Source organism: Scomber japonicus, chromosome 18 (assembly GCF_027409825.1).
Source record: "Scomber japonicus isolate fScoJap1 chromosome 18, fScoJap1.pri, whole genome shotgun sequence".
Lineage (NCBI taxonomy): Eukaryota > Metazoa > Chordata > Actinopteri > Scombriformes > Scombridae > Scomber > Scomber japonicus.
Genome location: NC_070595.1, coordinates 20,959,436 through 20,982,669, shown reverse-complemented (window position 1 = coordinate 20,982,669; position 23,234 = coordinate 20,959,436). Strand labels below are relative to the sequence as shown.

Sequence of the window (23,234 nt, the reverse complement as noted above, 5' to 3'; positions counted from 1 at the left end):
ACCATTATATCAAATCATGTATTATATAACCATGAAACCATGATAATGCACAAAGATACTTTTGGTTAGTATTGATGTGCTTGTTAAAAATGGAACACTTTTTCCTTATTTCTTCTGAAAAGATTCTTCTCCGACAGACACTCAGTGTTTTAAAACAATACAGTCTTTTTATGACAGTATAATGCCTGAAGGGAGTTCAGGACTGCTGCCTCTTAAGCCATTTTTAGAATAACTGAACTGGAGACAGACAGGAACTGTGCAGGGACCGACTTGAAGAGACAAAGGACATGAACAAGTGTCAGGAACTCTTTTGATTTAGAACAAAGAGCCCATGGATGTCAGTGTTTATGACTCTTGATGTGCACATGGAGTTTGTCTGTGCTGCATGGCTGTTTGAGCAACTCGCTGTGAATCAGGGCAGGCGCTCTGAGTGTGGAGAATTGAATTGATGTGGATGTTTGTACAAGGGAACGGAAGACAGCAGGGGAGGAAATGCTAATGATCTTTATGGCCAATAAACAGGACATATATCTTCAGGTTGATAGATGCACATGACCTCAGGGGTGATTTAGTTACACTTAGGAATCTGAGTGAGTGTCTGGGGAAGAGTGACGTCCAAAGGTCTTTTGGAGTTCTAGTGAGGCTGAAATGAGAAAACACAGAAGCTGAAAAGCCCTCATTCAGAATAAATGATCTCGTCTTCATCTATCCCTCTCTTCCAGGAAACAGAACATTTCTGCTTTACCTCAGTCTACAAAGTCTTGGCACAAAATCGTCTCCAAACCTACTCTTAATGATCTTCTAACAGTGATGTTCCCCTTTCAATACACATCCGTGTGTCATTTGTTGTAACTTTATCGATCTTTCTGGTATCTCCGAGTCACTGACCTGTGTGTATATGTGTTTGTGTGTGTGTGTTTAAACATTTAAAGCTCTCTGTGTTTAACTTTGTGATCATAGATGAGACGTTTTGAAGGGGAGGGATGGTTGGCAGTAGACATGGGATACCTCATGCTTCTGCCCTTAATGGATTTCTTTTTTTCTTCTACTTCACCTCCCATAAACCTCTTCTGCCATTACATAGCCTGATGAGATGGCTTTAGGGCCCCTTCATCAGATAAAACTGTGACTGATGAGCCTCCTTTGCTCCATAGTTGACTCTGAGAAGGGCTTTCCTTTATGGTAATGGATAACAAATATTAATGTGCAAACACTGTAAAAAGCTACTTTCTACTTTTTAGCTGGCTGCAGTCATTTCCTGGACTCGTTACCTGGCAACCTCACGGTTTCTACAAGGTTAATCGGCATTATACAGACGAACAAATGAGGTAACATATTTATTGGTGAGCTTTAGAGAGTCTGGATTCTGTGACCTTTGGATAAAGCCAAGCAAGTTGTTCCCCAGCATTTCCAGTCTTTATGCTATGTTAACTGGCTGCTGGTGGTAGTTTTATATTATTATCATTGTTGTTATTATACTTTATAGACATCATATCAGTCTTCAAACCTTTCTCTTAACACTGGATGTTGATAAATGATGTATCTGCAAGTAGACTTTTTTTTTTGGATAACTGTATTTTCCCGAACTGCTCAAAACAACATCACCCACTGAGATTTTCAATTTTTCCATGTCAACCTCATGTTTTGCAAAGGAAACTAAAGCCAATTTCTCTTTTAATTACCTTGTAGATTTTTGAAAGGCAACATTTTATTCACTGTCGCACTATGTATCTACATATGAGGTCCATGAGGATTATATTATGATCAAAATGCTCTATACCTTCTTGTCGTGGTTGAAGCTCATGTTGTAGCTTTACCACCAGATCAGACGGAAACCACAATTTCTAAGAGATTTATCTTTCTACACCCTTGTGGTGTACCAAATGGCAACCAGCGGGGAATCTAACATCAACCAGCCATTTGTAGAATAAAGAGCCGCAGAATAGTACCACATGTTTCACAGTCGCATACAGTAAGGTATATGTTGGCTTGAAAGTGTTTGTTCAGCAACAACTCATGTTATGATTTCTAGATGGGCAAAATATTGGATACCATATAATATAAAGTACATCAAAGACATACATATCGCTGTGTAGGCAGATGTATGCCAAATTGGCCTTGAAATTACATTTTTATGTTACCTCTTTACCTTCGTTAAACCCAGCCAGTACTGCTAGGCTTATAACCAGATGGAAACACACCCATACCATGGCCATGGACTGAAAGGTGTCAGTTCACTTTTGCAACTGTAACAACTGACACAGATTATGATGACAAACTGTGGTAAATGTGGTATGACCTTTTAGACATCGCCTCTCTCTGTTATTGTGGTAAGTTTCCATGATAAAGGACCCGCAGTGCAGTACACATGATGCGTCAGAAAATAATGTGGGAGGCAGAGTTCTTTTACTTTGCCTTATTTGTTATTTTCATTATGTGAAGATCCCTCACTGTATTACTGCTTACTGATAAATGTGTACTGTATCGTTTGCATAGAGTACAAGCAATATAAAAATCCTATAGAGCAATATACCTGACAGACGGTTTTCTTTTAATACTGAATTAGTGTATCTTTCATATAATTGCACGCTTTCTCAAGTCATACATCATACAGTAGGCTGAATTTTTGTATAACCAGGCTTCAAACGGTAATAATCTACATTCTTGCATGAATGTGTCTCTGAAGTTCAAAGAGTGCAATTTCTTTCTTTTGGGTTTTTGCTACGTAGTGCTGCAGAGCTCAGAGAATATGAAAGTACATGCGCAGGAAGTCCATTGATCTCACTCTGATGCAAATTACATGGTTGACTGGCCACATGAAATCTCTCAGTGCAGTGGAAAGCTAAAAGGCTGTGTTAGTATACAAAGAAAACCCCAAAGTAAAACATCAGCTGTGTGCATGATGTCTCAGTGATCGTATCACCTGTTCCATCTTGAGAGAGATGAAAGATACCCCTGCACACAACATTTTGAGGTAATCCCTAAAAAAGTGGTTGTATATTTAATATTTTTTCAGTTATTTTCTAACAGCTCTTCAAAGAGAGAAAGTTTAGCAGTTCAAGTTGAGGATGGAAGACAAATAGATGTGAAAATATGAATAATAAGAGTGTAATTATTAGAGACGGTTCCAACAGCATTAATCATCAGCTTCTTTACAAAGTACACAATGCAGCTCTGACTCACATGGGGACAAAAAACAGGGAAAAACAATATCAGCCTTTCTGGCATTGCTAGATGTGCTATTAAATCATCATGTTGGCCGAAGGGATAATCCTTCATTAAAATGCTTCCAGCCAAAACGAAGAAAAAGGGTGGTGTGGGTTATTGTTATTAGTAAAATCTGTCACTTTTCTCCATAACACTTTGTTATTGTGAAACAAAACATGCGTCGACATGATAACGTCAATTGATGACAAATGGCTCCATTAATATTAAAACTATGTTGATTTTTGGGGCATTGGCCAGAATTTGTTCTCAAACATAATGCAGTCATAGCAGTATGGACATTTTTTCTTGATGTTATCCTGACATTCAGTTCCAGATGATGAGGGACTGTGCAGCATTTGTAATTGCTCTTATACTTTTGGCAGAACTTTCTCTTTCTCCCCTCCACATGTTACTGGCCAGCTTTTGATAAAAACCTGAGGAAACTTTGATTGTTTGTTTTAATGGGTCACATGAAATATCTCAGACACAAGCGGAGTCTTAATTCACAGGCTGAACCCTCCTCTTTCACAGGACATGAAGGTCAGGCTGAATCTGCTTGCCCTTCACTAATGAGGCAGTCTCATCAAAATTGATAGTCCATTTGAATGGTCCTTTTTAATTTGTTCAGTAGAAGTAATTAACAATTATTGCAATAAAGTTATCCTCAAAAGGCATGTTGCAAGTGTTAAAAAAGCTAAACTGAGGGATATGTTTTAATATTTTAGTTCAACTTTATTGCTTCACTTGAACACATGATGAACACTTATGAAATAGGGTACTAGTGAGATGGTTAAAGCATCCACATATCTTAGTTTTTCATTTTTCTGTAACACTTCAAGCAAGTGTAAACATGGTACAGTAGTATGGGCCATTGCAGCCTTTCCAATCAACTTGACAAAAAGTGTGCATTTAAAACATGTATTAATTCTTGGTGCTGTAATTTCACGTAAGAAGAAGCTGACATACTTGAAATCTATTTTCATTCATTCTTCCAAAAGCATTACCCCTAAAAAATTAATGTTTCTTTTTTTCCCGCTTTTCGATTATGAAATGGTTGTGTTTTGGTGTTACAGTATGACTGAATTTCAAAAAAACAGAGCAGCTGAACTGCTCCCTGGCAGATATGCTGTGCTGTTTTCAGAGTGGTGCTGTCAGCATGGTGCTGTGTGCCTCCCTCTCGCAGTCCTGCTACACTATGGGCCTTTCAGCCGCCCCTCTCTGGGCCCCCTTCACCTCCAAAGCCCTCCTACTCTCTATTGTTCTTATGTTTGGTGCTTTGTTTGAGGCCTTCCCTTATCAGCTGTGCAGGCTCCAACTCTCCTATTTATAAACATCTCAAATATCTTCCACTGTGGCTCTCTGACTTTCTCTTTCCTGCTCCCTTCAAAAAAAAAAAAAAAAAAGCAGTTTTGAATATAACATTAAACAGAGCTAATCGTCTGACAAATCTGTCCGCTTCCATCGCATATCACCATCCTCTCTCTATTCCCTAGACATTCCCCTCTCTTTTGCCTGCCAACAGCCCTGTTTATTGGCCCTTTTAATGCATTGTGGGAGGTTTGAGTGGAGGTAGAGCTGAGGTGGCCGCCCTTGTCTGGAAGCGTTGTTTTATGGGAGGTCTACGTTCACCACACAGGATTTTCTAGACACATGCAGACTTTAGCAGACGACAGTGCATTGAGCGTACCCACCTCCCTTTCCCACACAGAGTTGGAATCAAGACATTATGGGAACATAATCCTTTGTCCTTATGTCCCTCATGCGCACATTATTTATGTATTTAAGGTGGGATAGGGATGAGCTGTGTGAGTATAGTGAGGTCATGTAGAGGTGGGACACTGTGTTTATGGCCAACACATGGAGGACCTTGGGTAGTATCAGTGAACCACAAGGGTGTCATTACACAGCTTTTCTTACATCAGCCACATTTCCTTCACACCCAAAAACACATGAACATAGTGCAAACAAAAACCATGCCCCTGCGCTGTCCTGAAATACAAAGACAGATTGACTGCTAGAAGCCGTCAGCACAACGTCGAACTTCTCCAAACTCTGGGGTCCTCCTGGGTGACTTCTTGAACTCAAGTCACTCTGTAGCAGCTGTGCAGGAGAGCCAGACTTCAGGCTTAGCCAGCTTGTATAAGAAAGCCTGAATAAATGCATGGGCCTCCCTGCGCTTTCAATCAGATAAGAGTAAGTCCAGGGAGCAGGCATGGACTTCACTGAGCATTCCTCTGCCTCTACACACAAGGCAGCTTTTGTCTGCCCTCCATATCTGCAGCCCCTATTCTAGTGGCAATGCAGGATGCATGCTGTTTATTAGATATAGAAGCTTTTAGTCACTTGTACCTAAATGGATCACACAGAAAGATGATGCGATTAGAGCCTAAACTGCTGTACATAATGAGGAGAGGAGAATAATGGGCCACCCAGCTGTACTATGTGGCATTAAAAAGCAAAGAGATAGCATAGAGTCACTAGCTGTCTACATATAAAGGAACACGCCCTATGTTTCCTTCTCTCTGCTGTCATGTATATTTTACTTACACTTATGTAGGTTTGTTTGATTCATTTTCACCAGCTTTGTAGTTGTGTTTACATTGCTGCTCCTACTGCTTGCAGTGCACCTGGGAAAAATCCATCTGACAGTCTGTGTGAGCTCCATCACAGTAAATCTTAAGGTGTTGATATTTCACAGTGTAGGAACCCAGCATTCGTTCAGATGAAGTTATAAGGGTAGGTAGGGAGGAAGGAAAGTTATATCTGGAATCCTCCGGGGGCATATGTCTCAATTTCTACACCTGGTTACATTAAATTTAAAACAAGTATGTCATACAAGTAAAGGCAGGAATAGAGAAAACAGATGAATTACATTGTTTTGGTTTATAGAAGTAGTGAGCGCCTCCAGTGTGCTAAATATGAATTGATGACAGGGGTAGTGTTGTAGTAAAAATACTATCAGACCATGACAATGCAAAGCTGACTGCAATATTGACTAATGAACAAACTGCATACATGACTCCAAAACAACTAAAAAGCCCCCTGCTGATTTACTCTCAAGTAAATCATGTCATGCTTTAAACACAATGTTTTCCATGTCTTCATTTAGGGCAGGGAAAGCTTTATTTAGTGTAGCGTGTTTAGAGTGATGATTGTTCTTTAAGACCCATAAGAGAAACTATTTCTGTTGCACTTCATTGAGGTTTGGCTGATGGATTAGGTCATCAGAGAAAGCGTTTCCATCCCATTAGTATCTGATGTCATTAAGTTCCCCCCCACCCCCCGGAATTAGACCGACCATAAATAATACTTCATTATGTCTTATAACTTGTTTACTGATTTTAGCTGGTAGTAGTTTATGTATGGATCTTTAAATCATGTACCCTACACTGTTATTCAACCATTGCACCACATAGGCAGATATTATGACACAAATATAAACTCAAAAAGCTGGTATACCTTTGCACACTGATGCCTTTATACAACACGACAATATAGTTGTGGCCTTTGATTAAGTACTGATATAGCATAAATGCAGGAAATGCATGTATATATAAATCCTGAGCTAGACAGATGTAACCAAAGACAGTTGGTATCCTATGTTGTAGCCTATCTGCCCTATAGATGGATAGAAAGTCAGACAGACATCATCCCGCCAGTCGCCACTTCAACAAGATCACTGCATTCTGGGGCAAGTTGCAGGAATTTGCTGTTGTGTAACAACCACGGGGTGTTTCTAGGATTTGAGCAAAAGCATTGATGTGTGTGTGGGTGGGATTGTGTGTTTATGTGTGTGTGAGGGCTGGCTAAGGCCGTGCTGTGTGCGATGTCTGTTTGTGTGTGTGGGGGTGAATGCACTTGATCTGATAAAGTACAGTCTGTCTGCTCATGCACTGATTATCTGTGTGGTATTTTAGAAGGTTTTTGGCGACGTGAATGCATACTGTGATTGGTTAACCTCATTCTGCATTACACTGTGTTAAAACTGGAATCACAGAGGGGATGTTTATCTTGAGTTTCGGATGAATGTGGAAGTTGTGGGAGTTTGGTTTCAATATAATCAATCAATCAATGGTTCATGATGATGAAATATTAAAGTGCAATTAATAAATTGGGGCTCATGCCATGTTGATAGTTCATACGTGCTTGATATTCAGACCAATTTAGTCATTTAGTCTTGGAAAATGTATTTCACGCTACAAATTAGAGAGCTAACCCTTTAGACCATGCTTGACTTCTCACAGTTCTCTCTTTCAAGAATCAAGCTGTTGTTTTTGTCAGACAGTCAGATAATTCCCGTGAACTACTACCAAAGTCAAGATGAGGGCATGACAGAATGTATTGCTGCCAAACGGGGAATGTTTTTGGTGGAAGCCAGTCAGGACTTTAGGATGAGACAGTGCTGGTGTTGTCAAATAGCAGGCATCTGGATTGAGTTTCACCCCGCTGGGGCTGGGTCCTCAGCAGATGGTGCTCACCAAACAAGCAACACAACACTGATTACAACCAGAGGGGTGGTCCTCACACTTATGTGCACCCATTTCATGCACGCTTGTCAAAAGGCGTTTTAATTCTGCATACATGAGGGAGGAGAGTGCTTCCATACTGTCCTGTGGTCGGGGGAAGGAAAAACTTCATTTCCTATAAAAGTGATTGATGATTGATCAGTGGCGTTTCTATAAACTTCAAGGAAAAAACTCCAAGTGCTTAGTCTGAATATATAATTTAGGTTTTAATTCATTTCAATGTGGTTTGAATTTTTTACTCAGAACAGAAACAGCCAATTTGTTTTGCATGTTAGCAAAACGAATTTGGACAGATGGTGTTGTGTAAACAGTTTAATTGAACCAGCTTTGCAGTAAAACATCTTCATCAAGCTCGCCAGTGAGAACAAACAAGTACAAGGCGACGTAAGAGTGAGATGTCACCTCTCTGCAAGCTGGCACACAGACTCATAATATTCCCTTCTTTTCATCCAGACTGAGTGTACCCTCGACTTACCAAGCATTAGCTCCTGGATCCTTTGCAAAGAGAGGCGGGGGCGCATTGAGCTACTGTTCTGCTGCAATACAGGATGGCAGGTTCTGTTGAAAAGCTCACCACATGATGTCCACATGATACAAAAACACACTGCAGTGCTAGCCCACAATGGCCACAGAGTTTACTAGCTGATGAGAGCAGACTGTGAGTGTTGGCAGCTACCACGGTGGTCCTGGGGACTCAACGACGACATCCATCAGGCTTTGAGCAGACTAAAGAGGCTGAATGAGGGATTTTGGCTAAAGCCTGGCTAGTTGTAGAGGATTTTTGGCATGTTGAGGGCCGTATGGTTTGCTTTGCAGTAAACTGTCACCTCCAATGTGTTTGCCTCTCTGTGCTGTGGTATCTTTGTTCTTCTGACAATCGGGTCCAACAGCGGTAAAGTCAAGATCACCCACTGCAGAGACATAAACAATACTGAAAAGCGGGTTTCATTTTTCTTACTTTTGACGTTGCTTGCTATATTGAAGTGGCTAAGTGGTCGTATATGTTTAGCTGAGGATGTGTATTTATACACATATGGCAGAACTGGATTGTAGAACTGATACTCCACAGTTTGCCTTTGGCTCAAGAAAAAATATTTGTACAATTCAAAATGAAAAAAAACCCCATAGAATTAGTGAACATGAAAGTGTAAAATGGACAAGGAATATTAAAATGCATGATGAATTGTATACTATAGGCTATGTTAATATGCAAAACTCTATAACAGTCTTGTATATCACAAGCTCAGCAACCTGTGAATAGGTTGTCAGTGGTGAGCAAGTGTTTTATGCAGTTCTGCTCTGATAATGTGTCATATTCATTTTAGAAAATGAGACATGGGCTCTCAAAGTTAATGTCAAGATCACAGGCGACAGTGAAACAAAACATCGAACAGCTGAGTCAGTTGTGAAACACTCTGTGCTTGGACAGAATGGTAGGATAACATTTTAACAGCTGCTCCTGTCCTGAAAAAACACAACTTGAAAGTGCCAACACCCCAACATTGATACCCCCCACCCGCCCACCCCCAGCATGCACTGTGAACAGCACTGCTGATGCACTGCTGGAGGGTTGTGGGTGGTGGTGTTTGGCCGGATAGAGGCTTTGTCAGGGAAAGTTGATGGGACTTATGTTAAGTTCTGGGGGCATGAGAGCGAGGCCAACAATATACAGTGTTCTTCAAACTCTCATACTATTACCCACAGGCCCCATGACCACAGAGGCTCTCTTTAGATTTGTGTTTCTCACCCATATTCCCCTTTGGGAGGATTCCTGCAGTTCATTCCCACAGCCTCTAGTTAGGAGAAAGACACAGAGAGCTCCATATGGCTGTACCTCCCACCCAGTGAACTTTGACAAGGGAGACTTCATGATCTGATGCAGAAATTTCCTCCACTCTCACACATTCATTCAGTTTGCAAGGGAAAAAAAAGGTGAACTGTGTTGTACCATCTGGCATTTTTTGATGAAATTAAACCTATTTTTCTTTTTTTTTCTACTTAATTCACTGTTGCATTGAATTAATGCATGGAATGAAAGGGGGCATGAGATCCTTCATGTGAAATGACTGGAAATCTTCCAAAGGAATTCACAAACAAAAGAACTCTATTCAGCTTTGATTTAATTGTAACATACAGCACCCACATACTTTGTATATCCTGCACAACGAAATATTTGCAGTCAAGAGGAAGCACATTGAGTTCAAGTCTGTTATTGCGGCAAATATTTCCTGTATGAATCATAACATGGGTTTTAAAAGGCAGTGTACATTCTGTATGTGATTTTTTTTTTCTCCAACAAAGTTTGGGAAGTGTGAAAAGTCTGCTGACCTCGAAATGAACTGAGAGATTTTTATCTACAGCAACTGGTCACATTCTCCTTCTTTCACCACTGGTGGCCATGGATACAATTGTCTTTGTTAGTTAGTGCCCATCAAAGACTTCAAAGACGGAGCTGTGAGCACTTTGGCTTTGCGGCTGACCACTTGACCCTCGGACGCCCTGCTTGTGGAGGGCTGTAATAGGAAATGAACTAAAGATTACTCCAGCCATAATCAGTCAGGGGATAAAAAAGGGCTTCACACCAGAGGATATTAGCCTTTGCAACAAGAAGAGAGAAGAATACACGGGCCATTCAGAGATAAATGCTAGGGTGGTGGTCCGTCAGATTCAATTAATACTGACTTTGGGTGGCATGGCTTTTACTTTGAAGGATTCAGACTTTGGCTGTATTATTTATTGCCTTTGAAAAGGACAGCAATGACACAGAATACATAACAAGAGGAATAAACAGCCCTGGCTAAAATATCATCTTTAATGCCACTTCGGCTGCTGACACAATGGTTTCCATGCTTTGATTAGCAGTTGATACAAATCTTTCCCCTCTGCTACAATCTTCACCTTCTGTGACCTTCACACACCCTTGCTGCAGTTAGAGTGGATAGAATTTGTGCATTTCTTTTAGTGAGAGAGAAAGAGTGAATCAGATTTAACTACATCCATCACTGCAGTCAACATTTGCCAAAACCCAAGGTTTACGTTTACTCATGTAGTGGTAGTAAAAGTGAAACTGTGTCAGAGTATGACTAATGTGATGAAAAATAGACGTTGTGCTAAAGGAGAATTATTCAGTTTGAACTGTTTTATCAAGGCCAGATTACTGGCATGATCCCTAAATACAGTTTTCCTTAAAGTCTGCCATTTTGCTCTCATAGTGCCAGAGCACAGAGTCTGTATAATTGTGCAGGAATAAAACACAGCAGATTTAGTAATACTCAAATTTGACAGTGTTTATAGTCACTGCTCAAACACAGGCAGATATAAAGCCATTCCTTTGTTGCAGCTCGTACTTATTTAGGCTATTTGTAGATTAAATTAAAAACAAAAGCCCTCATGATGAGATAGTTTCATGCATTTACAGGTTTAAATAATCCCAAACATCTATTATAATCACATGCATACATTCCAATGAAATTACAATTTACAGAGGCCCTTTTTTGTGCAGTATCATATTCTTGTTTAATCTCAAACTTTCTGGGACAGTTATTTTCAAGTTTACAGCTCCTGTTTGGACCAAGTGTTACTGCACATCAAATTTTATTGACAACCTCCTGTTTGCTTGAGGAAATCTGCAGCTTCAAGGCTCTCAAGTGGCAACTAACTTGTGTTGGCCCCATTTTTCTAGTTACAGTAAAAGTTCATTTTAATGCTATAATCCACACATACACACATTAAACAGACTGCTAAGAGAGAATTAAACCTGAAGCACACTTCCCGTATACAAAGGAGAATACCATAAGAGCTGATGAATGATGTCTAATGCTTTCTTCCTATCCTGTAAATACTGTAAAGACAAATACTGCATACATTCCAGTGTCAGCCCTGGTGTCATCAAGTAAAGCAAACATAAACTTGTGCCTAAATCTAACTCTTACAATTCTTTCATTGTGATTTGAGCTTGGAGTGAGTACACACTGCTAAGGAAGTCGTTTGTACTATTGCAAAAATACCCAGGGGTTACAGATGTGCGTGTTTGGGAGCAACCGAGGCAACCGCAGTTGGTGTGCTTGCCTAACTGAGTGGATAAACAGAGGATTCATGTGGACATACCCTACCACAATAATGCCTTATTCACAGAGAAAATGGTACTGTTTTCATTTAAGTCCCAAAATGAACATCCATCTCAGACATCAAACTGGTGCTGGCCGGCCTCCACTGTACCGTATGCTCTTCATCTGTACTTTTCACACTCTATTTTTGTTAAACCACCCTCTCTCCGTGATGACTCAGCCATTTGCCGACTACCAGCAAAACAGTAAGCTCACAAACAAGACATTCACTTGTCTTGGAGAGCTGACAACCACAAACTGATCAATGGTTTAAAAGGAGCCAAACTAAGCAACCTAAGGGTTGCTGTTCATCTGGTGTAAGACACAACAAGGATTGCAAGGAAATCAGATGCTGTTCATGTGACAACTCCTTGGTTTATCTCTACGTCTATGAAGCACATATTGTTCTTCGTGTACTGAGGCATTCTGCCGTGCATTATTTACTGTCATAACTAATTACAAAGAGCTCTCCACAGCTTACAGCACAATTAACTATGTGGATGCCCTGGAGACATTTGAACAAGAGCATGCACAGAAAGATGGAGTGAATGTTGGGAACCAAACTCTGCAAGTGGGAGCAGCGGAGGAGCCAAACAGTGGGGCGTCTGCTTGATTAGTTTGTTCATAAAACTCCAACTGCTACTTGCGCCAAGGAAGAATGGGGAAGAAGTTCATTATTGTTGCAGTGTCTACAGACTATTTTATGTGGTGCAGCTCTGGTTGAGCATAGCAATAATATAAGAGAGAAGGATTGTGTTTCATGAATGGACACATTCAACAATGTTTAACAATGCTCTTGCAGACAAGATGAGAAGATTGATACCTACTAAATTGTTTGTGTTGTAAAAGTAGCCAGAGCCAGCAGTTAGCTTAGCTTAGCTTAGCACAAAGACTGGAAACACATAACTTGGCTCTGTCTGAAGGTAACACAATCTACCTACCAACACGTCTTCAGCTTGTTAACCTGTCATATTGGTAAATAAACTGTAAAAACAACATACTTATCTTTCAGACTTTTTCTTGGCCAGGAGCAGTTTCTTTGTGAAGTCTCTTTTGGTTGCCTGGCAAACTTTTGGTGCTCATCAAGACTCCAGGAGAGGCACTATTGGGGGAAGCATTGTATTTATCTTACAGACAAGAGAATAGATCTTCATATCTAACTCTTGGCAACAAAGCCAATGAGCATATTTCCCAAAATGTTGAACTCTTCCTTTAGATACTACGCTTTATTAGCCTGCTTTCTTGGCACCAGCGTTAATTGTTATCACTAGGATTTAGCTATGCTTTTTGTCACCCTTTGTCATGTAGTTTAATATTGTTGAATTGTTGTTATTCTATCTAAGTATATTAGCAAAATTATATTGTTGTTGGCTCAAATCATGTAAAACTTTGTGAAATAGTCATTAATAAAAGAACAAACAACACACAGTGATTGCTAGTGTACTTTGTACATGTAGGCCTAAACTTGTTCTTTTCAAGTCTTTCAACAGAGGGCTGGATTTCCCCTGTCATTCCCTTTTTTATGAAGCTATGCTATAAATTGTGGGTAGAGCGAGCCCTCAAGCACTTAGTGAATAGACAGTGTGCCAGACCTTTGTCTTTGTAGTCTAATCAGGATACACATCTAAGTTTCTCAGTCCAAGATGGTGAGCAGTCGCTCACTTACTCACTCACTGTACTGAGATCAGTTGACACGGCCTTGTGTGAAGCTGAAGGGATGATTTTGTGATGGGTCCTGTTAAAAGGCTCAGCCGAGTCGCTGGCTTTGGCCCAAGCACTGTCCCATTTGCATTCCTCAGGGGCAAGCTGTCCAATATTATCTCTGCTCGCTCCGACAGAGGCCCCTGAAGCCACAAAGGACTTGCTGTGTTGGCCTCTCCTCACCCGGGCCTCATCACATTTTGCTGTAGAGAGGCTGACATCAGAAGTGCCTAATTATGTTGACGCCACGGCAAAGGATGCACCTGCAGACAACAGGTGTTTATGTCCTTAGCCTGCTTGGAAACTTCCTTTAGTCTGAACAAAACGTCTTGGCAGTAGCAGACATTTATTATGTCCTTCTTCTGATTTAATTACATTCCATATTTCTTTGGAGCTGTGCCATATTCCCTAAAATACTTACAATAACTTGAAGCAAAACAACTTAATACATACACGCTAGCACATGCATGTACAGAAATAACTTGGTGGGTTTGAACTGATGAGCTCTCCTTCCTTAGAAATCTATCAGTTGGAGTGTCATGACCAAACATGTGGCGTCAGTCTTTACAGGAAAAACCATGCGGTGCCACGTCAGGGAATCTGCAGGTGTGTAATCTTGAATCTTAAAAAAGGGGTGGAGATGGGGGTAGAAAAGTGTCTGTGTGGGGGCTCCAGTTTGAGCTGCTACAGTGGGAGGGGATGAGCTCTGTGGTGTAACATTTCTGTGTTGAGGATTAGGGTTGTTTGAGGAGAGATAAGACGCCGCGAGATCACAGTGCTGTTCAGTGTATCTGCCAGAGTCAGTGGAGGAGCAGCAGCAACGCAGAGACTCTGCCAACATTCCTAGGGATCAACACCAGCTGAAGACTCCCACCTTTCTCCCCTGTGCCAAAACTTAAAAAAGACCTGATAAGGGAAGCTCAACGTACCCTCTCTCATCACTATCTTCAGCCATGTAGAAATGTTATTTTAATTGCTTAGTGCTTTACGTTTAGACATTGATCACAGAATGGCAAAACATAATAGCTACTTCTTGTGTTACAGTGTCATCATCAGCAGCAGCACCTCAAAGTGCACTATAGTTGCCACCCTATTAAGGTCTACAGTACAGTGCCCTTAAATCTCACAGCACATTGGATATATTTCATTGTTGTACTGGCATGCTGATTTCTTAATGTTGACATTGCCCAGGCTTGTGTAATGATTTATAAAATTACGAGGACATCTAGTGGTTAAAATCTGAAATCCCAATTGAAAATATAATAAGAGAGGGAACCAATGGGAGTATTGTTAACCTTTGAGGCTCCCAGCTGCGCAGAGACATTTAAGTACCTGAAAGCTGTCAGGTGCACTGATGAATGTAGTGTGTGTAGGCGCTGGCTAAAGGGCTTGATGTCTGCATCAGATGACAAGGTCCTCTCCACACCTGCGCCAGCACACAATCCAATACCCTTCAGTCATCAACAGGGCTTCTAATTTAAAATGTATTGACTATCGTTCAGTAGAATACAGGCATTCGTAGACACTCGTGTCCTCCAGCTATGAGAACTCATTGTCTAATCTACTGTCATAGGAGGCTCTTTGATAAACCTGGGCAGCAAAGTGATTTGTAGCACGGTGAGTTTTCTGGCCCTCTGATCTCACACTGGACATAATGAACACTCCTGTTTCCCAGTGTTTGTATGTGGTTTTTCCCTCTAGGGTTTCTGTGGAATTACATGATGTGTTTGATCTCTAGGTATCTAGGAGAGGTAACATATTAAAGGACGAGGAGAGACAGAGGGATATGGGGGGTGGGGGGAAGGGGGGCGGGGTGGGAGATTGACTGAGAGGATGATGACATTGTGGGGAAGATGAAAAGTAGGCAGGTCAGTGTCAGCTTGTAGCATTTCAAGTAAGGCTTTGTTTTCCAGGCCATTTCATTTGGTTTTATTTTCCTGGAAATTACTCTTTACAAATCATTGACTGTAGTTCCGTGTGTCAAACCTCATATTAGCAACATATATTTTTTCTTAAAAACTCTATAATGAGCACATTTCCCATTAACTATTTTCTGTCCATTAAAAACGTCTTAAGAGTGTAAGTTATTAAGGTTGCATATAAACCCAGATATAATCAGTGGGCACTTACCAAATCAATCAACTAACTTAACTTGTATTAAATTACACCACTTCTGTAAAAAGTCTAAAAATTAACTGTTAAATACCTGCAAATGACCCTGAAAATTAGGGACTTATAAGATAAAATGTTACTGTATTTTTTTTCCACTAAGTAGATCTGCTGGGTTTTGAGATACACAAAATATTCAGGTGCAGGAGTTGTTCCACTTGTTCATTTAGTAATATTTCAGTCTATTAGTCATCTATCCATGCTGCAAATTTAAATGCGCCATGAACAGTAAAGATACCAAGTCCAAATTTAAATACAATCTTTATTCAAGGTCATAGACATCTCCCAAAGGTATAATCCAATAAACAGCAACACAGGCATTTATAATTTAAGGACAAATAATTCACTTTTACGATAACAAATTGAAGATTTTTGCCTCTTCAAGACACATTTCACCAGCTGTTCCCATTAAATTTAGACGGCAGATGACAAACCAAATATTCTCTCGATGTCAGCACTGAGAGTCAGGAAACTAGATTGTCATGAGATTCTGCTATTTTAGTCTGAAGTCCTTTGACATATTTTATATACTGAGGCCTTTGAGCTTTGCCACCTTCTTTTTCCATTACGGGCAACAAAACTACAGCCTTTTATCAAATTCACTTAAAATATTATAAATAATACTAAGACTTCACTGAACATTTGAAGACTCAACATACTATACGTTTGAATTTATAAATCACCAGAATCAATCCATTTCAAAGATGTACTCTACTCAACAAATGCTGGCCAGAATACCTGTCTCAGATTAACTTTAGGATTGCTAATAATTTCATTACTACACTCAAGTCCTTCAGTCCTTGTTCATGGTAACCTACAACGTGTTGTCAACAAAGAAGACAGCAGGTGATACATGGCAGATGATTTTTCTTAAGTCCAGCAACAATGCTAACAAACAAATTCTGCCATCTATATCTTAAAAACAAAAACAAAACATAGAGGCAAGTGCTGTTTAGATGGACTGGAAGGATTCCTCGCTCTTGTTAAAGCTACCCTTACCTTTGTTACATTTTTACACATTTTTTTGTTTAAGTTAAAATGCTATTAATAAGGTAATGGCACTCTAAAATGTTAGAGAGATCCACCAGGCATAGAAACTCATCATTATTCCATTCTCATAATATTCAGTGAAAACTCTGGCCAATCATATCATTCGGTCCGAGTGATATGATTGGCAGAGCGACCTGCCTGTTTTCCCCCCGCATTACGCAATCATGCGTGCATCCCTATACCCGAGAGTCTGTTATGGATCCACGGCATTATAATACATCCATGATCCACAGAGATAGCCGTAAACAGACAGTAGCGACTGACAATGACCGACAAAAGTGGGCCACGGGTTCCACCTCCAGCCACTCTCACGGGGAAAAAGAAAAGTATATCAGAAAACTAGGGAGTGCCGGGGTGGGACATAGGAGGGAAGAGGGGTTGTTGCTGTTCAAGTTTTTTTCAAAGTGCTGTGTGATATGCAAGAAAGGTAAGAGTTGCTTTAAGTAAGGCAGCCTTCTTGAGCACCTGAACAATCCCTGTAATGCAGCAGCACACTTTCCAGGCATAGATATTAGTTTTTCTTTTGAATTTTTTTTTTTTTTTTTGCGTGCTTCATCCTCACAACTCCACAGGGTAACGACATAGCACTTACACAAGCAGCTACTGTAAAGTTACATCACTATCAAAACGCTGTCGGTGTTAAAATTTGGTGCTATGTTCTTGGTACTTGCTACAGTGTTTTTCTACTCTACACATCTGTTACTACTTTGAGATCCTATTGGTGTGGCAGTAAGGTGTTTGACTAAAATTAAGAGCCATGCTTCAACTAGCAACATCTAGTAACAACTCCTGAAGCCTTTTAACACACCAAGGGAAACTGAAACACACCCATGTGGGTTGTTCTTAGGCTAATTTTTGATTTTGCACTTTCCAATCAGGAACTACTAGTCTTGAAACCTTAGACTACATTTGTGACAGTATGGGCCAGTTTCCTTAACATGAATTAAACCTATAATTTTATGTGTCCTTTAAAACAAGATTCAGATATGTTGTAGTAAAGTCCTATATTGAACCCAATCTTGTGATAACTAAATCAGTTTTCTGAAGCAAGATTAAACTCTATGACTAATTGGACTGAGGTTTAAAGGTACCCTGTGGGGTTTCTGAGTATTAGTGGTGCTATGGAGCAGTTTTTTCTTTTATGAGCGAGAGATAACAAAACAGACACACATGTGCCAAGAAATGCAACAATGTGCGAGTAAAAGCCGGGAAGAAGTCCACAAGCTATAACACGGATAAAACCAATAATGCAGGATTTAATTTACTTGGTTTTGAACATTTTTATGAGGAAAAAATGCATTCAACACTTGTTAGATCTCAAGACAAACTCCACAGAGCACATTTAAATGAAACCACCAGTTTTTATGCTTTTGATTCCACTAAATTGTGTGATATTTTTATAACTAGATTCAGCTTTTATGATCACCTTCAGTCCAGGACTAAGGAGAACCAACACAGGTGATTTATGTTAATCTCATTAGTAAGAACTCTGCACATACTCACTAAAGGACTAATACAGGTGAATTAAATTAATCTAGTCTGTCCAGGACTTCTTAGTCAATACGTAAAATTAAATAAGTTTTAGAAAGTCACTTTATAAGGCTTATAAGACTCTCCTGATTAAATCAATGGAAACCAGCCCTTCAACTTGCTATGTTGTTATTAGCTTGCTAGGTCACCACTACTATGAGAGTAAATCTAAGCTACTTCATTATTAAGCGTTTGCTAGAATTTGTGCTTTCTGAGTTTTCCAGTCAAGTGTCAATTGCATAAAGATGTGTTGTTCTTTACAAGATCATAATTGTATATTTTCTGGAAGAAAACATTAAAATCCTAACCTATCAATCACACATAACTTTGGAGACCTGGTGAGAATGGGAGTCATGCCTGTCCCTTGAGCAGCAGGCACACAGGGCTGGCATCACCCCATATGTATAATTATGCCACTGCACAGGTTCATTATGCTTTTCTTCATTTGTTACCTCAAGAGATTAGGTCTCACACTGAGACTCAAACTCAAATGTTGGTCCTTGTGGAACACCTGTGATGAGCGTCCATTTATTTGATGCTGGGATAATAAAGGCTTTGCCATGTTTGATGGCTGTTTCCAGAATTTTCTGAACGCTACATGAGCTCATTAGCTGCAATTAGCTGGGTTTCTCCTAATAACATTTTTTGAAGCTCTACCATGTGGACATAAGGACACTCACTGTGCCTCACACTGTGTTATCTTTAGGGGAAACATGAGGTATTTCGTTCCTTTCAATTATCAGGCAGCAGGGTCTCCTTGTGTGTGCCCACAACCATGAAAGTATGAATTGTTCTTAATATAGCAACTGCTCCCCAGTAAGAAAAAACAAGCCAGTCATTTCACAACTTAAACAACATTATGGATTAAATCAATAAATATGTTTGTATGTTCAACTTCTTCAGCTCCCATGTGTGTTTTTGTTTCAACAAACCAACATAAATGTTGAAATCAGAAAAATAAGTAGGATATTTGTCGGACTATGTTAGCAATCATGGCATGAAATGTTGCAGTGAAATAAAAAGTACAGCCAAAACCCATTTCTCATAAAAGGATGTTAAATAGTTTGTGTGCAGGGTTATTATTTCATGTTGCAGCTGTACGTTTGAATTGGTTTATCACTTCAGTTGCTAACATATGGATAAGGTGCTCATTAATTGTTTTGTTGTACAGCACACCAATTCAGGCTGATTTAAAGCAACACAAATGTGTGTTATATCTTCACGTGTAGTGCTCTGTTTATGGAAAAAAATGTCACATACATTTCTGCAGAGATGTTGACTCATTGCAGTCAACCGGCAAGAAGGAAGTGAGTTAAAAGAATTGGTCTTCCCACCACTACAGCACGACAGCACTGTCTTTGACCTCTTTACTGACCCATCACGGGCTTCGTGAAGAGCAATCTGAAAAGTCGAATGAACCCGAGCGGTGGCGTGTGCCTCAGGGGAGTGTTAGGCCTCTCTGCTACTGATCTGTCTGACTGGCCTTAAAACACCAAATCTCAGAAAGTGTAATTCCCCAAAGCGATGTATTGTGTCTTCATGATTTCCTTCTTGACATAGGTATTTTCATTTATATCTGTTTTGTTGGTAAGCCACTCTATGGGAATCTAGGAAAATCAATCACATCTAATCCATCTGTCACATTCTAAATGAGCCTTCACACAATTTATATCCACAATGTCTGTTAGGGATGTGAAAAGACCTGTTGAACTCCCCTGCAACTAATGAGCATATCTGAGGTATAGACTTTGACTGAATACTATTGGATATATAAGCTACTTCCACAAAATAGTTCTGACATGTTAAATCTATCATATCAAAGATCATACAACAAAGATAACAATAACCTCATTACAAAAAAATATAGACTAGTAACATTTAGGATCAACTATCCATTAATTTCTAAAATAGAGTTTAACTGAGACAGCATAGGGTTGCACAGTGACAGGATGTTCATCTCCCAGTTAGAAAACAATGATATGCTTCACTGTTTTCTTTTTTCTTTTCTTTTTCATTTTGGTATAATTACTGAACAAACAATAACATCCAATATTGTAAAAATCAAAATAAAATATTGTAAACATCGTACCAGTACAAAAGCACATATCGTAAGACGTGGTCAGGAAACACCAATACAGGCAGCGCTGATAGCTTTTACTCCTCCTCCATTGACTTCTCAATCTCCTTCAGCCTGCGGACAAACTCCTGAGCCTCTCTGTCTCCAACGCGAGCGTCCAGCATCCTCATGATTGGCTTCTCTGGAGGGGAGAGCAAACAGATGAGAGTAATTCCCACACCTGACACAAATATCTCTAGATTGAATGTCTTTTCATGTCGTATTGGAGAAGTAATTGGAAAACCAGACCTACACCCCTGTGGTCTCCCATGAAGAAGCCAATATTAAAAAAAACAAGACAACTTGATATAGCCAGAAGGTATATGTACCACTGGGTTTACTGCGAGACAGGTGGAGAATGGCTGGCTGGACGCTCTTTCCAGCTGCTGAGGCGTTTGGTCTGCCAGGCCAACAGAAGTCACTAAGAGGAGCCACGGCTTCACCGGCGAAGTCGTTGGTGGAAAGCCAATCGTAGTCCATCACAGTGAAGGTCAAGCAAGCAAATCGGTGTCTGTACTGTTCAGGGCTCACATGGCTGGAAGACATGAGAAAAAAATCAAATCAGGGGCATTAGCACATATAAATGGGAAGAGAAAAGGAGGGAAACTCACAAGTAAAAGAGCTCATCGAACACTGGATGCAGTGTCTTAAGTTTCACTTGTGTGCGTTGACTCTTTGCCATGGGGAATAGGTGGTGTGGACAGAGCTCCACTATGACAAATGGGTCACTCAGACCTGAGGAAGATCAAAAACACAGGGATGGAGTTAAAACTTTAAAACAACAACCTGACCATTAAAGTGACCAATTATGTTTTACCATTAGCATCCAAAGCGATGATATCTGCAGCATGCAGAATCTCCACTGTCAGTCTCTGCTCTGGAGCATCATAATAGCACTTCACACTGATCCGGCCATAACGGGTATGTTTGAGTGTTTTCTAAAACATTAAAAACAGTGTCTACTACTGAAGATTCATATAATCAGCACATACAGTATTTCATCATTTTCAGCATATATCAGCATTGTGTTGTTCAAAATGTCCAGGAGAAAGCAGATTTTCAATCACAGGTAAAACAACAGAAGACAGAGTGTTGTGCTGTTCAATCAATACTCCTCTGTCCACTTTAGGGCTAAAATGAGATTGTCAGGCTGCTAAGTTGAAACACACCTGTTGGGAAATCTTCTCCAGATAATACTGTTCAATCAGCTCAAAGGAGGAACATTTGTTCAGCCTGAGCTCCTCGTCCAGGGCCTAAAGCAGCATGAGGAAGATCGCAAAGTGAAAATAGATAAATAACACCTCAGGTAGGAAGACATAAATAGCATAAAGGCAGACAGATAGTTTGTATGACTAGGCAGTGCTCTGTGTGAATAGTGGAAAGTAGTACATGAGCTCCACAGGGGACTGTGCTGTTTCTCTTCCTTTTCACCTTGTACACCTCAGACTTTCCTTGCAACTCCAGGTCATGCCACTTCAGAAATTCTCTGATGACTCTGCAGTGGTTGGGTGTATACAGGATGGAAGAGAGGAGTAAAAAACACTGGTGGTCTGGAAGAAATCTTCTGCTTCAGAATGTGGCCAAAATCAGGGAGATGGACTTCTGAAGTTAGAAAAAGACTACACAGCCCCTGTGTATTCTAAATGAGGATGCTGGCATGGTGAGGAACAAACTGAAATGGACCAACATCGAAGCTCCATGTAAGACAGGGAAGAGTAGAATATATTTCCTGAGGAAGCTGAGATCCTTCAACTGGCCGGTGCACTGTACCACACTGTAGTCCGCTGTGTGAACAGCACTGGAGCGAGCAACACCAACAGATTTAACAAACTGATTAAGAAGGCTTCATAATTGGCTGCAAATCAGGTATCTTTGAAGTTGTGGTGGAGAGGAGGACATTGAACAAACTGTTATCTATTATAGATAATCCTGACCACCCACTCCACCACATACTGGACAGAGAGCTGAGCACTTTCTCTAACAGACTGATTCACCTTTACTGCCACAAGGACTGATACAGGAAATCTTTCCAACAACACCTCATGTCTGTCTAACAGAGAACTCTCAGCTTCATAGTTTCTGCCTCAACCAACATCCACTCTGTTTAAACTAATGTAGCATGAGCTGACTCATTGTAACCTGTGGAAAACAATTATTTTTGTTGTTTTACACGTGGTTCACTTAGTTCATGCATCTATCTATCTATCTATCTATCTATCTATCTATCTATCTATCTATCTATCTATCTATCTATCTATCTATCTATCTATCTATCTATCTATCTATCTATCTATCTATCTATCTATCTATCTATCTATCTATCTATCTATCTATCTATCTATCTATCTATCTATCTATCTATCTATCTATCATAAAAGAAAACCATCCAACCATCAAGAGTCCTGACTGATAGATTGTAAGACTTCATACCTTGTAGTCTCCACTCTTCATGTCTTCCAGGGAAAGACCGTCTCCTTTGGCGTGGAAGAATTGCAACAGAGTCTAAAGAATTCAAAAGGGAAAAAATCCACATTGAATGCAATTCTCATCATATAGGAGTGACTCGTTCACACAAACAGCATGAAACCTCTGGCAGGCAAACACAGTATTTGTCTGCCAAACTCCAAATTTCAGCCCACTTGTGTGGCATGCCATGACTTTTCATGAAAATCTGTCACGTCCCCTGCCAGCTGGTTAAGTTGGCATTAGAATATACAGCAGCTCCCACATTGTCATTCATGAGGGAACTCACTTTGGCACTGAACTACCACCTAGTGTCTTCATAAATATCTGATATATGCAAATGATTGCACGACAGAAAGCATACAG

The 23,234-nt window shown here is 40.1% G+C and overlaps 1 protein-coding gene across 1 annotated transcript in view; it reads right to left on the bottom strand.

Annotated features, from left to right (window-relative positions):
• Positions 1 to 19,515: 19,515 nt before the first annotated feature.
• The window catches only part of baiap3 (BAI1 associated protein 3), a 33,492-nt gene continuing 29,773 nt past the window's right edge, over positions 19,516 to 23,234 (bottom strand). Inside the window, exons 29-34 of the mRNA XM_053339250.1 lie at positions 22,836 to 22,907; positions 21,575 to 21,658; positions 21,223 to 21,343; positions 21,017 to 21,140; positions 20,735 to 20,940; positions 19,516 to 20,547 (exon numbers count right to left, since the gene is read on the bottom strand). Of these exons, the coding sequence (XP_053195225.1) occupies positions 20,444 to 20,547; positions 20,735 to 20,940; positions 21,017 to 21,140; positions 21,223 to 21,343; positions 21,575 to 21,658; positions 22,836 to 22,907 (711 nt within the window). The 3' untranslated portion in view covers positions 19,516 to 20,443. The remainder of the gene's footprint in view (positions 20,548 to 20,734; positions 20,941 to 21,016; positions 21,141 to 21,222; positions 21,344 to 21,574; positions 21,659 to 22,835; positions 22,908 to 23,234) is intronic.